The sequence below is a fragment of the Gavialis gangeticus genome, unplaced genomic scaffold (assembly GCF_001723915.1).
Source record: "Gavialis gangeticus isolate Ggan-Ray unplaced genomic scaffold, GavGan_comp1, whole genome shotgun sequence".
Lineage (NCBI taxonomy): Eukaryota > Metazoa > Chordata > Crocodylia > Gavialidae > Gavialis > Gavialis gangeticus.
This window is the reverse complement of record NW_017728996.1, coordinates 4,067,606-4,077,701: the sequence shown is the minus strand read 5'-3', so window position 1 is coordinate 4,077,701 and position 10,096 is coordinate 4,067,606. Positions and strand designations below refer to the sequence as shown.

At 44.6% G+C, this 10,096-nt stretch overlaps 1 protein-coding gene across 2 annotated transcripts in view; it reads left to right on the top strand.

Annotated features, from left to right (window-relative positions):
- Nucleotides 1–10,096, top strand: part of MAP2K5 (mitogen-activated protein kinase kinase 5) — a 225,832-nt gene that overhangs the window by 99,964 nt on the left and 115,772 nt on the right. For both annotated transcript variants that reach the window (XM_019503946.1, XM_019503945.1), the window contains exons 10-12: nucleotides 2,251–2,319; nucleotides 2,413–2,494; nucleotides 6,923–6,984. In XM_019503946.1, the coding sequence (XP_019359491.1) occupies nucleotides 2,251–2,319; nucleotides 2,413–2,494; nucleotides 6,923–6,984 (213 nt within the window). The remainder of the gene's footprint in view (nucleotides 1–2,250; nucleotides 2,320–2,412; nucleotides 2,495–6,922; nucleotides 6,985–10,096) is intronic.

Genomic DNA, 10,096 nt, shown 5'->3' with positions numbered 1-10,096 from the left:
ATATATTCGGGTATTTTCTAGGGTTGGGTAGTTGACCAATCAAATAAAATTTGGTCAGTACACTGGCCAAATATCAGTCAAAAATGGTAAAAACTAAAAAAAAATTAAAATTGCTGATACAGTCAAATAATACACGGAAAAATCACAAATCTTTCTTTAAGAAATGTATCAAACAATAAAAATTATATTTCTGTCAAGAAAACTGCAAAAAAAAAAAAATCACTCCCCATAAAAATGTTATAACCGGTCAAAAAATACGGCCACCACCACCTAGGTTTGGCAGGGTCCCGGAAGTTAGGCTTTTTCACTACAAGGAGGCACTTCAGCAGATCGGTCCTCAAGCTCCTGAGGCAAAAGTATGGCTGGAAGGGATCTCAGGATGTCGCCCGGTCCAGCCTCCTGCTCCGGACGGGATCATCCTAGTCGGGCGTCTGTCTAACCTGAGCTTGGCAATATCCCAGGGTGGAGGTTACAGTTTCTCGAGGTAGCCTGTTCCAGTGCCTGCCACGCTCACAGCGACATGGTTTTTCCGCATCTCCAACCAAAATTTCCTCTGCCACAGTTGAAGCCATCGCTTCTAGTCCTGTCCCCTGCATCTACCTGCATCCTCTTTAGAATCACCCTAGAAGTACTTGAAGACTTATCAAATCCCCCTCAGTCTTGTCTCCAGGCTAAATAACCCTAGCTCCTTCCGTGTCTCCTCCTAAATCATGTTTCTCAGGCCCCTGTTCATTTGTGTGGCTCTGCACTGGACTCTTTCCAATCTGGCCACATTTTTCTTGAAGCACGGGGCCCCAAATGGGGCACACACACAGGGCACGTCCAGGCAAGCGTTCACGTGTGTTTCCCCAGGGACAAATAGCAGCGTCACATAGTTGTGTTGCTGCTAATTGTCCCTGGGGAACGTCCCTGTACACATTCTGGCACACAGCAGATTGCCCCGAGTGGGTAAGAGAGGCCCCAGCGGCCTTATGTGGGGTCCTGGGGGCCTCCCGGGGCTGCAACGGTGGCAATCCGGGCATGCAGAGCCTGGCCGGCCAGGCTCCAGTTTCAGGCGGTGCATGCTGCACCCTCGTGCACTGCCCTGCTTTTTTCTGATGAGTTTTGTTTAGATACCAGCATTTCCTAGCGTCTAATTTTGGCCCTGTGCTACAAATACACAGCACGAAGAACCTTTTCACATACGCCCCATGTGTTTTGCGGCGCCTCAAAAGCCTTCGAGGCACCACAAAGTGCACGTGGGTGCTCATCTGGATGCGCCCATAGGGTGCAAGGATTGCTTCCCTTGATTTGCAAGGGACTGTCCTGTTAATACAACTTGATACATGGTTTGGTTTTGGTCTACTGTAATATGCAGGTCCTTTTCTGCCATACTACGGCAGAGCCACTCATGCCCTGTCTGTATTTGTGCATGCGGTTATTCAGGTATATCCAAGTGCAGGATTTCACATTTGTCCTTGTTACATTTCATCTGATTGATTTTGGACCATTTCTCCGGTCTATCCAGGTCATTCTGGGTCCTGGCCCTACCCTCCAGGATGTCTGCAACACCACCCAACTTGAATGTCATCAGTAGTTTTGCTCGGCATGTACTCAGTCCCTTGGCTCACCTAAATTCTTTGAGTTAAAACAATGCAGTTCCCCACCTGTATCCTAGTGCTTCTCTGGTTTTCAGGGGCAGGGTTGAGATTAAATGCATGCAAGTAGCCTTGTTACCATCCTTGGATTCAAAGTTCATATAAGGACTAAGTGTTGTTTTAGGCAGCACTGGGCATGTCTGCATGAGATGCTACGTTGCCAGGCACGACGCCGACGCTACTGCTCAGTAGCTCATTGCTACTGCGCGGTAGGGTTGGAAACTACCTAAAGCAAGTACTAAATGACTGCGCTGTAACAGCTGCTCAGTGGGGCACATATGTAGACATGCCCAGTGACTGGCAGTGTGGACATGTTACACTTCCCTCTCTTTAGGTGACTTGTGTAGACAAAATAAAAAGTGTAACTTAGTCACTTTAATGGTACCCGACTATTAAAAGTAATTAATTCTGAACTTTGGCTTCCAGTTTCCACTTTCTGCCTGTCACTCCACTAAAACTACCCCTTGGCCTGGCTCTCACCTTTTCTTTTACACGCTAACTCTCCATATACGTTTTTGAGTTTTTGAAGAGTTTGTTGACTTTTAAATTTTTGTGTTTTTATTTGCATTTCCTTCCAGAACAGATAATTTTTTTCTAATGTTTCTATTTTTAGGTCATACCTTTAGATATTACACTGGAGCTCCAAAAACAGATTATGTCGGAGTTAGAAATTCTTTATAAGGTATTCTTTTTTACCACTTTTAATTATGTTTGCCGAGGGTCTTGATGCAGAGGCTTTTTTTTTTATATGCTGCTCTTCTCTTTCATTTTGCAGTGTGACTCATCATATATCATAGGATTTTACGGTGCTTTTTTTGTAGAAAACAGAATTTCGCTATGTACAGAATTCATGGATGGTGAGTTGTGTCCTTTTTCTACTCTTTATTGTTAAAATGTAATTGAGATTTAAAGATACGCGCTTTGAGTACTAGAATGTGATCATTTAACAAAAAGGATATAGTAAAATACTAATAATGACTACTTATGGGCTTCAAAATCAAACTGGCATTGTGATCGTTTGTGGTTATATTTTTCTCCATATGCTATATTTTCCTAAATGTTGTTTTGTTTACTTTTATTGAAAATTTAAGTAGAACAGAAATAAATGCTAGTTTAGTCTGTGGTTTGATTCTTGATTCTTTCATACAATCTGTCTTCGCTGACAGAACAGCTGTTCTTTTCTTTTAATGCTTCAATCGCCAAAACAGATTTTCTTTTAAAGAAATCTATTAACCCAATGTCCTGTGTGTTTTCAGTGAAAATCAGTTCTTAATTGCAAGATAAGGAATTATTTTTCAGCACAGCTGTTTAGCTATGCTGTACTAAGTTTCCTTTGGTGTGTTCACATTTCTCCCTACATGAATTTCTTTTAGACCCATAACATTCCCTTCCTTGCGAGCTGGTACTAGCATCCTTATGGAGATTTATTAACACTTTGCCATAGAAATTTTGTGCTGTGAGATCCTTGGACAAAAGACACTTTAGATGGGCAAAAGGAACTTATTAAAGCGATTTATAATCATTGCTTTCCTCTGTGTATCAACTCTGAGAGTCTCTGTCTCATGACTGATGAAGTCCCCTTGTGTCTGGTACACTAGAACTAAAATACTTTCCAGCATTAGAGTCTGAGTTTCCTGATGTCCTTACATTATTAAAGTAATAGTCCATGACTCTCAACAAGAATTTCTCAAGAGCCAGCATTTTCTGGCCTACCCAGGTTTTTTTTCCTTCTAAGGTTCAGTTGAGTTGGATGTGAAGAAGTAGGAGTCTTACAAATAAGCTAATAGAAATAGTCATACAAAGAGGGCTGTCTTTCAGGAAATATGCATAAATCATATAAATAAATATATGTGATAGATAGATAGATAGAAAGAAGAGATCTATATCTCTATAGAGATAGATATTGCTGTCTGCATGTAACCATTGCTGCCTAGCTCCACTTCTATTTCTCTTGAGGAACACAAAGTCCTTCATTTTCCTTCGTGTATTAATAGCTCTCTGGTTATTAGAACAATCTAGTCTTGTTACAAGTCGTTGCTCTTTTCGCTGTGCACGTCCCTGCCCTGAAGTTCATTGCAACCCAGTTACAAAGATGAGTCTTGATTCTGTTCTCCCAAATGTAACAAGGTTAATTAAAAAGGATCATATTCATTCAGCAAAACCCAAGTGTGGAATTCATTGGTGCTCTTGCACTAAACAAGCATTGCTCAGAAGCTCTAGTTTTCCATACTTGTGTCATCACTAATGCACTCAGGAGTGTGAGCTCACACTGTCAGAAACTGCATGCTAGTTGGTATTTGCACGTGCATGCCAGCTGGGTCAGCACACCAAGAAGTACTTGCAAGCTCTGAAGAGTTCATTTGCTTAAAACAGTGGTTCTCAACCTTTTTAGACTTGAGGCAACCCGCCCTTAGGGACTTCTAGGAAAATACCAGCTCTCAGCTTCTGCTCATGTTTTTTGACTACAGAAAAATACTAGAGCAATCCTTCTGTTGCAGAGAAAGCCCAGATCAAAATGTTTAACACAATGAATTCCTATTTGAAACCTCTGGCCTCATCCTGTGAACCATGTTTGCACACCTAACAGTACTAACAGTGGTAACGCTGCAGTGCATGGCACCCTTGAAAGGATCTCAAGGCACCCCAGGGTGCCACAACACCCTGGTTGAGAATCACTGACCTCAAGTCTGAAGACCGGAGGCTGTGTGTGCTCCTGCAAGCTCAGATGCCATTTAAAAAAAAGGCAGAATTGCTTGCTCATAAAAGCACTGCAGTTTTAATTCCTGAATGAGGACAGTCAAGCCTTTAGGCTGTGCTTCTCTCTTGTGATGTTGCATAACAGGGGTATCTGCTGACCGTGCAAAAATGACTGGCACTCATATGGAGATGACCTGCAATCCACACAGGGGCAAAGCACATGATCAAGTTACAAGAAAAACAAGGGTGGGAATTACAGCATAGCAGCTATGTGCATGCTTCTACTTTGTAGTACTTTGGAGCTAGCTCTTCACTGATGGGTAAGCTGCTGTCAGGTAGGTCCCACTAACGTTCACGGGTAGTGACCACAGCGTAGCTCCTAGCAGCAAATTTCTGCCTTCCTTTACCTGATGGTAACTTCACGTGACTGTGCCTGAATGTTGTATACTCCCTCTGGCAGTGACACAAATAACGATTTGCTAAATAGTTGGGACATTGCCAGCCCTTCTCTTCCAAGCTTTATTTTTGCTATTTAAGCATGCAGGGGAAGGGGCACAGCAAGGGAGGTGGCACGCATAACTATGCAGGTGAACCACCTTTAAGCAGGCCTCTCTTTTGCCCCCATGGCCCCTTTTTGGCCAGTTTCCGTTCCTGGGACTAGGTATCTGCAACGGTTCGTGGAGACCCAGTTTTTTGCAAACATCCCATTAAAAGGTTTGCCTTGGAAGTGTCCCATGCCAGTGAATCCCACAGATGGCTGTGCAAACAAATACCTCCTTCGCAGAGAAGCTAATAACAGATGGATAGCAAAGGTTAGCTCAACGCTGCATCCATCTGTTTGGGAAAACGTATGTATGTAGAGTCAAAACACGGTTGGTTTTGTACGGCGTGCGGTTCTGCTCCGATGGGGAGGAAAGCAGCAAAAGCTGCACAAGTCATGGGCTGTGAACACTGCCGCACAGAGCTTGAACCACTTGACCTCGCTCATCCGTGGATCTGCCAATTGATCTTGGAGATCAATGGGGGACATAAAATGAGACTTCCTCATCTTTGCACTTTTACATCTGTAATAAAAATGCTACTTGAGTAAATAAAGGTGGCAAAATGGTGGGGTGCTGGGTTGTGTTTTTATGTCCATCCTCTCCCTTGAATTGTCAAGCCACCCACACATCCCAAAGAAGTCAGTGGGAACTGCAGCTTCTTGACATCCTCGACGATCGGGAAAGACATTAGGTGCCTAATGTGGATTTGGAAGCTTGACTTCTAGACACCGCAGTTGCAACATTGTGGGCAGAGCTTTTCTGCTCTGCCCAATTAAAAGGCCTGTTAATTTTCCTAGTAAGGCAGAAAGATGAGCTCTTTGCTGCTTCCCCCTCATTGCACTATCCATGTTTCAAGTGTAAGGCTTGGCTTCTGAATGTGAGACAACAGACCACGTTTTGTACAAAACTAACCCATGGGCTTGTAAATATAATCAAGGAGGATCTGACCTTACCACTGTGGAATGACCATTCTTATTCTCAATTTTAAATTTGCTTTTATGTCCAAGTATGAATGTGTTAACATGGGGTGGGAGCATCTGTTATTGACTGGGCACACATTTCCTGGGTAAAAGGAAACTTCCTTCTACTCCCGTGAGAGTGCCTGGCCCCTTGTTAGGAGCTAGGAAGGGCCAGGGCTCCTCACCCCCTCGGCACGGCAGATAGGGGCCTGCATCCACCAGTGGACGCTGCCACTGTGCTCCCACGCACTTGGCACACATCCTTCAGAGCAGGGTGCCACCGAAACATTTCGGTTTGGCTTTTGAGGAAAAGTGGACTTCTGGTGGGCCCGTGGCGCTGTGCCAGGTACCATCAGTTGTGCTGCCAATATCCCTTTTACTAGGCTTGTTGGGCCACGGCATTGCTGCTGCCCTCGACTTTGTAATCTGCTGTAATTGTTTCTCGTGCCTCTAATCTGCTGCGAATTAAATTTTAAATTGCACCAGATCTGGTGCTCCATTCTCATGGGTAAAATCTGCCTCCTGCTTTCTTATCCTTCAGCGTGGGAGTTGTCAGAAAAGATATTACTGTATTTACTCACAACGCACATGCCCCCCCCCCCCCGCAAAGTTCAGCCTTTCAGGACCGGGGTGTGGGTTTTAAGCAAGTAAGCAGGAGGGATGGGGTCCAATGGTAACCCCTTTTGCAGCTGCTGTCAGATTGCTGACTGGGACTTTTTGCAATACAGGCTCTCCATGGAAAAGCCAGCTGTAGGCTGTGTCTAGAAAAATCATCCCCCCCTTCCCTTCCCCTCCCCTCCTATTCTGCCTTCCTAAAAAAAGGTCTTATTTTGGGGTGGGGGTGCAGAAATACCATAGTTGTGACTTTGCAAATAAAAAGATAGCACGGGTAGGAAAGAAAAGCTTCGAGTTCTCTTGTGTCTTTGTTCAGACTTGTCTTGAAGGTCAGCTGTTTCCAGTACACCTATTCTTACCTCATTTATGGCATCTCCTTTAATAAACAAAGGGCAAAAAAGCCCTTGTGACTTCGAATCTAGGCTAGCATTTTATTGTTGCTTAACTGAGCACGTTGCATTTGTCTCTGCAGGCGGCTCCTTGGATGTTTATAGAAAAATTCCCGAACATGTCCTAGGAAGAATAGCAGTAGCTGTAAGTACTTTTTTTTTTTTTTTTTTTAAGTAATTGCTCGTTGTGTTACGTTCACATTTGACCTAAGCTTTGATTCACAAGTGCCCGGTTGTCAGGTCGGCATCCAATCACTCATCCAAAAGATTGTGCTGCTGACTGGTTCCTCTCTATTGTTCACAAGGCTTCAGCTCCTCTCTCCTGTGGACAAAAGCAGGTGAAACGCATGGGCTGAGAAGGTGCAGCTAGGTCTGATGCAAATAAAAGCTGCCGCAAGACCCACTGCATGTGCCCTGCACCTTGTCCGTCGTTTAAGTCTGTTGCTTCCTGAGCTAAAGCTGCTTCTTAAAGGAAAGAGGCTGAAGACAGAAAGAAGCTGCCAGGCTGGAAGAGCACAATGAGAGGGTCGCGTGCCTCATGCTTGGGGCATGGTGCTAGCTCGCCGTCGTCACCGGGATCCTTCGCCTGTGTTGTCTGTGGTTGGAACGACTTCACAGCAGTCTCGGGGGAGAGGTTGGGCAGTTTCATTCTAGGCCATCCTCCCAGTGCGGTGGCAGCATTTCGACCTGGATGCCTGAGGGCACCCAGGAGCGCACCGTTGTGTCTCAGCCACACGTGAGAGCTGAATGCTCCTAGGATGTCACGAATGGTGATTGAAAACAGACTGCAGAGTAAAAAAAAAAACCCAAAAAAACCAAACCACTCCATGGTCTGCAAAGACTGAACCGAGTCTAATTGACCAAAGTCTCAGTGCATGTTGGGGGGGGAGAGATACTGCTAAACAATTGCTAAATCTGAGGAATACTTTGATAACTTAAGCAGTTTAAAGCATAACAAAGTTATTCTATCATGTGCCATTTAATTAAGTGCTGGGTTTTCACATTCATTATACATCAAGCTGACAATTTAAATCCTTTAATCCAATGCAGGCAGCTATTTAGTCTCTGTTCATTGTAATTCACAGCTCTACTTTCTTTTAATTTGTGTGGCCTGCCCAGGGTGATGAACATCCTTTTCTGATGCTGTTTCCTCTAAGTAGCTTCAAATCTGCTCATTAGTGAGCCTGGTGGTTTCTTGTGGAGTCTGAATGCTTTTCACCTTCAACTGGAGAGTCAAAATGTTTCGTCTTATCTTCTGCATGGCTTATGTGCTACTTTTTGCAGCCTCCTCTCTGTTACATTAAATATTGTGTGCACAAGGTGTGATGATATTTGGAGAGGCCCGCAAATGCACACAAAGTCCTACACCATGTTTGGGTCCCTTTCCCCTGCCACTGCCTCTTACTACCCACTCCCAGTTCTTCGATCCATCCTGACCTGTTTTCACCCCCTCGTTGTTCACCACTCCATAGTGCAGCTCCTCCCTTCTCATTCTTGTCCTTTTCCTCCACCCCCTTGTACGACTTACAGAATCTGCTGATTTGCAAATGCTGCCTTCTAGTCCCAGGTGGCGGCCACCTGAAGCATTTGAGTCCTGGACCTGCCACTTTTCCTCCCTATGAGACAGGAGCTTGGGGTATCCTGCATTTTGGCACGTTTCTCTGCCCAGGTGCTACTTCTCTGCACACTTGGCACCTTTCCGCCATTCGTGCTGCTGGAGAAAGGGCACCAACACCTTTGCACTCCAAATAGTTTCCGAGCCATTGCAGCCGCACATCCCACCAGTCCCCCTGGGCTGCTGCTTGTTGCTGTTGCTTGAATTGTTGCACGCACCGTTTGCAGATACAATGATCCTTGCCCCAAAGAGGCAATCAGCCCAAAGCCCAGAGGGGCTTCTAGCATAGGATTTACATCATAGACTGGTGAGAGGGAAAGCATAAAGAAAAGGCCAGAATTTGGGAGAGGACAAGATGCCAACTGCACAAGATATTATATTTTGCATTAAAAAAATCTGGGACCTCTGGACTGTGTGAAAAGCAGGAGCTTTTTCAAATCAATCAATCTTATTTCTTCTTTCCTTGCACTTTGTACATAGGGCCATTTGTCCTATGCTCTCCCGAGAGACGCGCAATGCCGGCAGGCTATAGAGTCTGCAGAAAAATGTGCATGACCTGCACATCAGTTAATTAAAATCTTTTACAAAATTAGCAGAGGGGTCCTCTCAGTGCAAGCTTCCCCAGAAAAGCCAGTGCGCCATATAGACCTTCACAGTATCCTTCAGGCCAGACCAGTTTGTGGTTTCTGCTATACCAGACTTGTCATGGTAATTTTATTCTTTTAAAAACAAACGTTGAGCAAACTTTAACTGCCCGTGAATGGTACCAGAGTGACAGCGCTGAAACCAATATCTTCTATCCAACCTTCTCTTAGGAGCTAGCAGGAGCCCTAAAAATGAGTCCAACTGGTCTAAAATGGGATAGCTGTCTGCTAATAAGATCATGTGGCTACAGGCTCTTCATGAATTTTCTTCTAAGGGGAACTGTGATGGACCCAAAATAAATACCAGGCAGATATCCATAAAATAGGTATGTCAGGGGTAGCAACAGTACAGCCTTATCCATGCAGGCCCTTTCCAATGAGACTCAACCCTGAGTTGGCAGAATCACAGTCTTTATAGCTGGCAGGGTAATTTTGGCTGCAGAGACTCTCAGGTGTTAACAAATGCTGCCAAATGCCCTGGTGATTTGTCTGATACAGGCACTTGTCTTAGACTCGGCTCCAGGTGATCTCAAAATGCAAGCAGCTATATACAGATTCAACGTATGTGTATGTATATATAAAAAAATACGTCCACATAATGCACATGCATCCACCTATAAATGGGCACAGATGAATATATGTGTAGGTAATACAAAGGATATGTTATTCAGTGTGTGTTTCTGTAAATGGTATGTGATATGAGATCATGTGATATAGGTGTTGTTACCTTTTGCATTTTCCATCCTTGTTGCTCTCATCCATCCACTCAGATGTCAAGCTGGAGTGTTTAGGGGTGGTCCTTACGCTGAGCTGATCTTGCAATAGGCCATTATTGAGGGGGGATACTCTTTTCATAGTTTCATAGTTGGTAGGGTCAAAAGGGACCTGAGCAGATCATCAAGTCCGACCCCCTGCCATGGCAGGAAAGAGTACTGGGGTCAAGCGACCCCAGCAAGGTGATGTCAAGCCTTGTCTTAAAGCGCCCCAGGGTAGGAGCC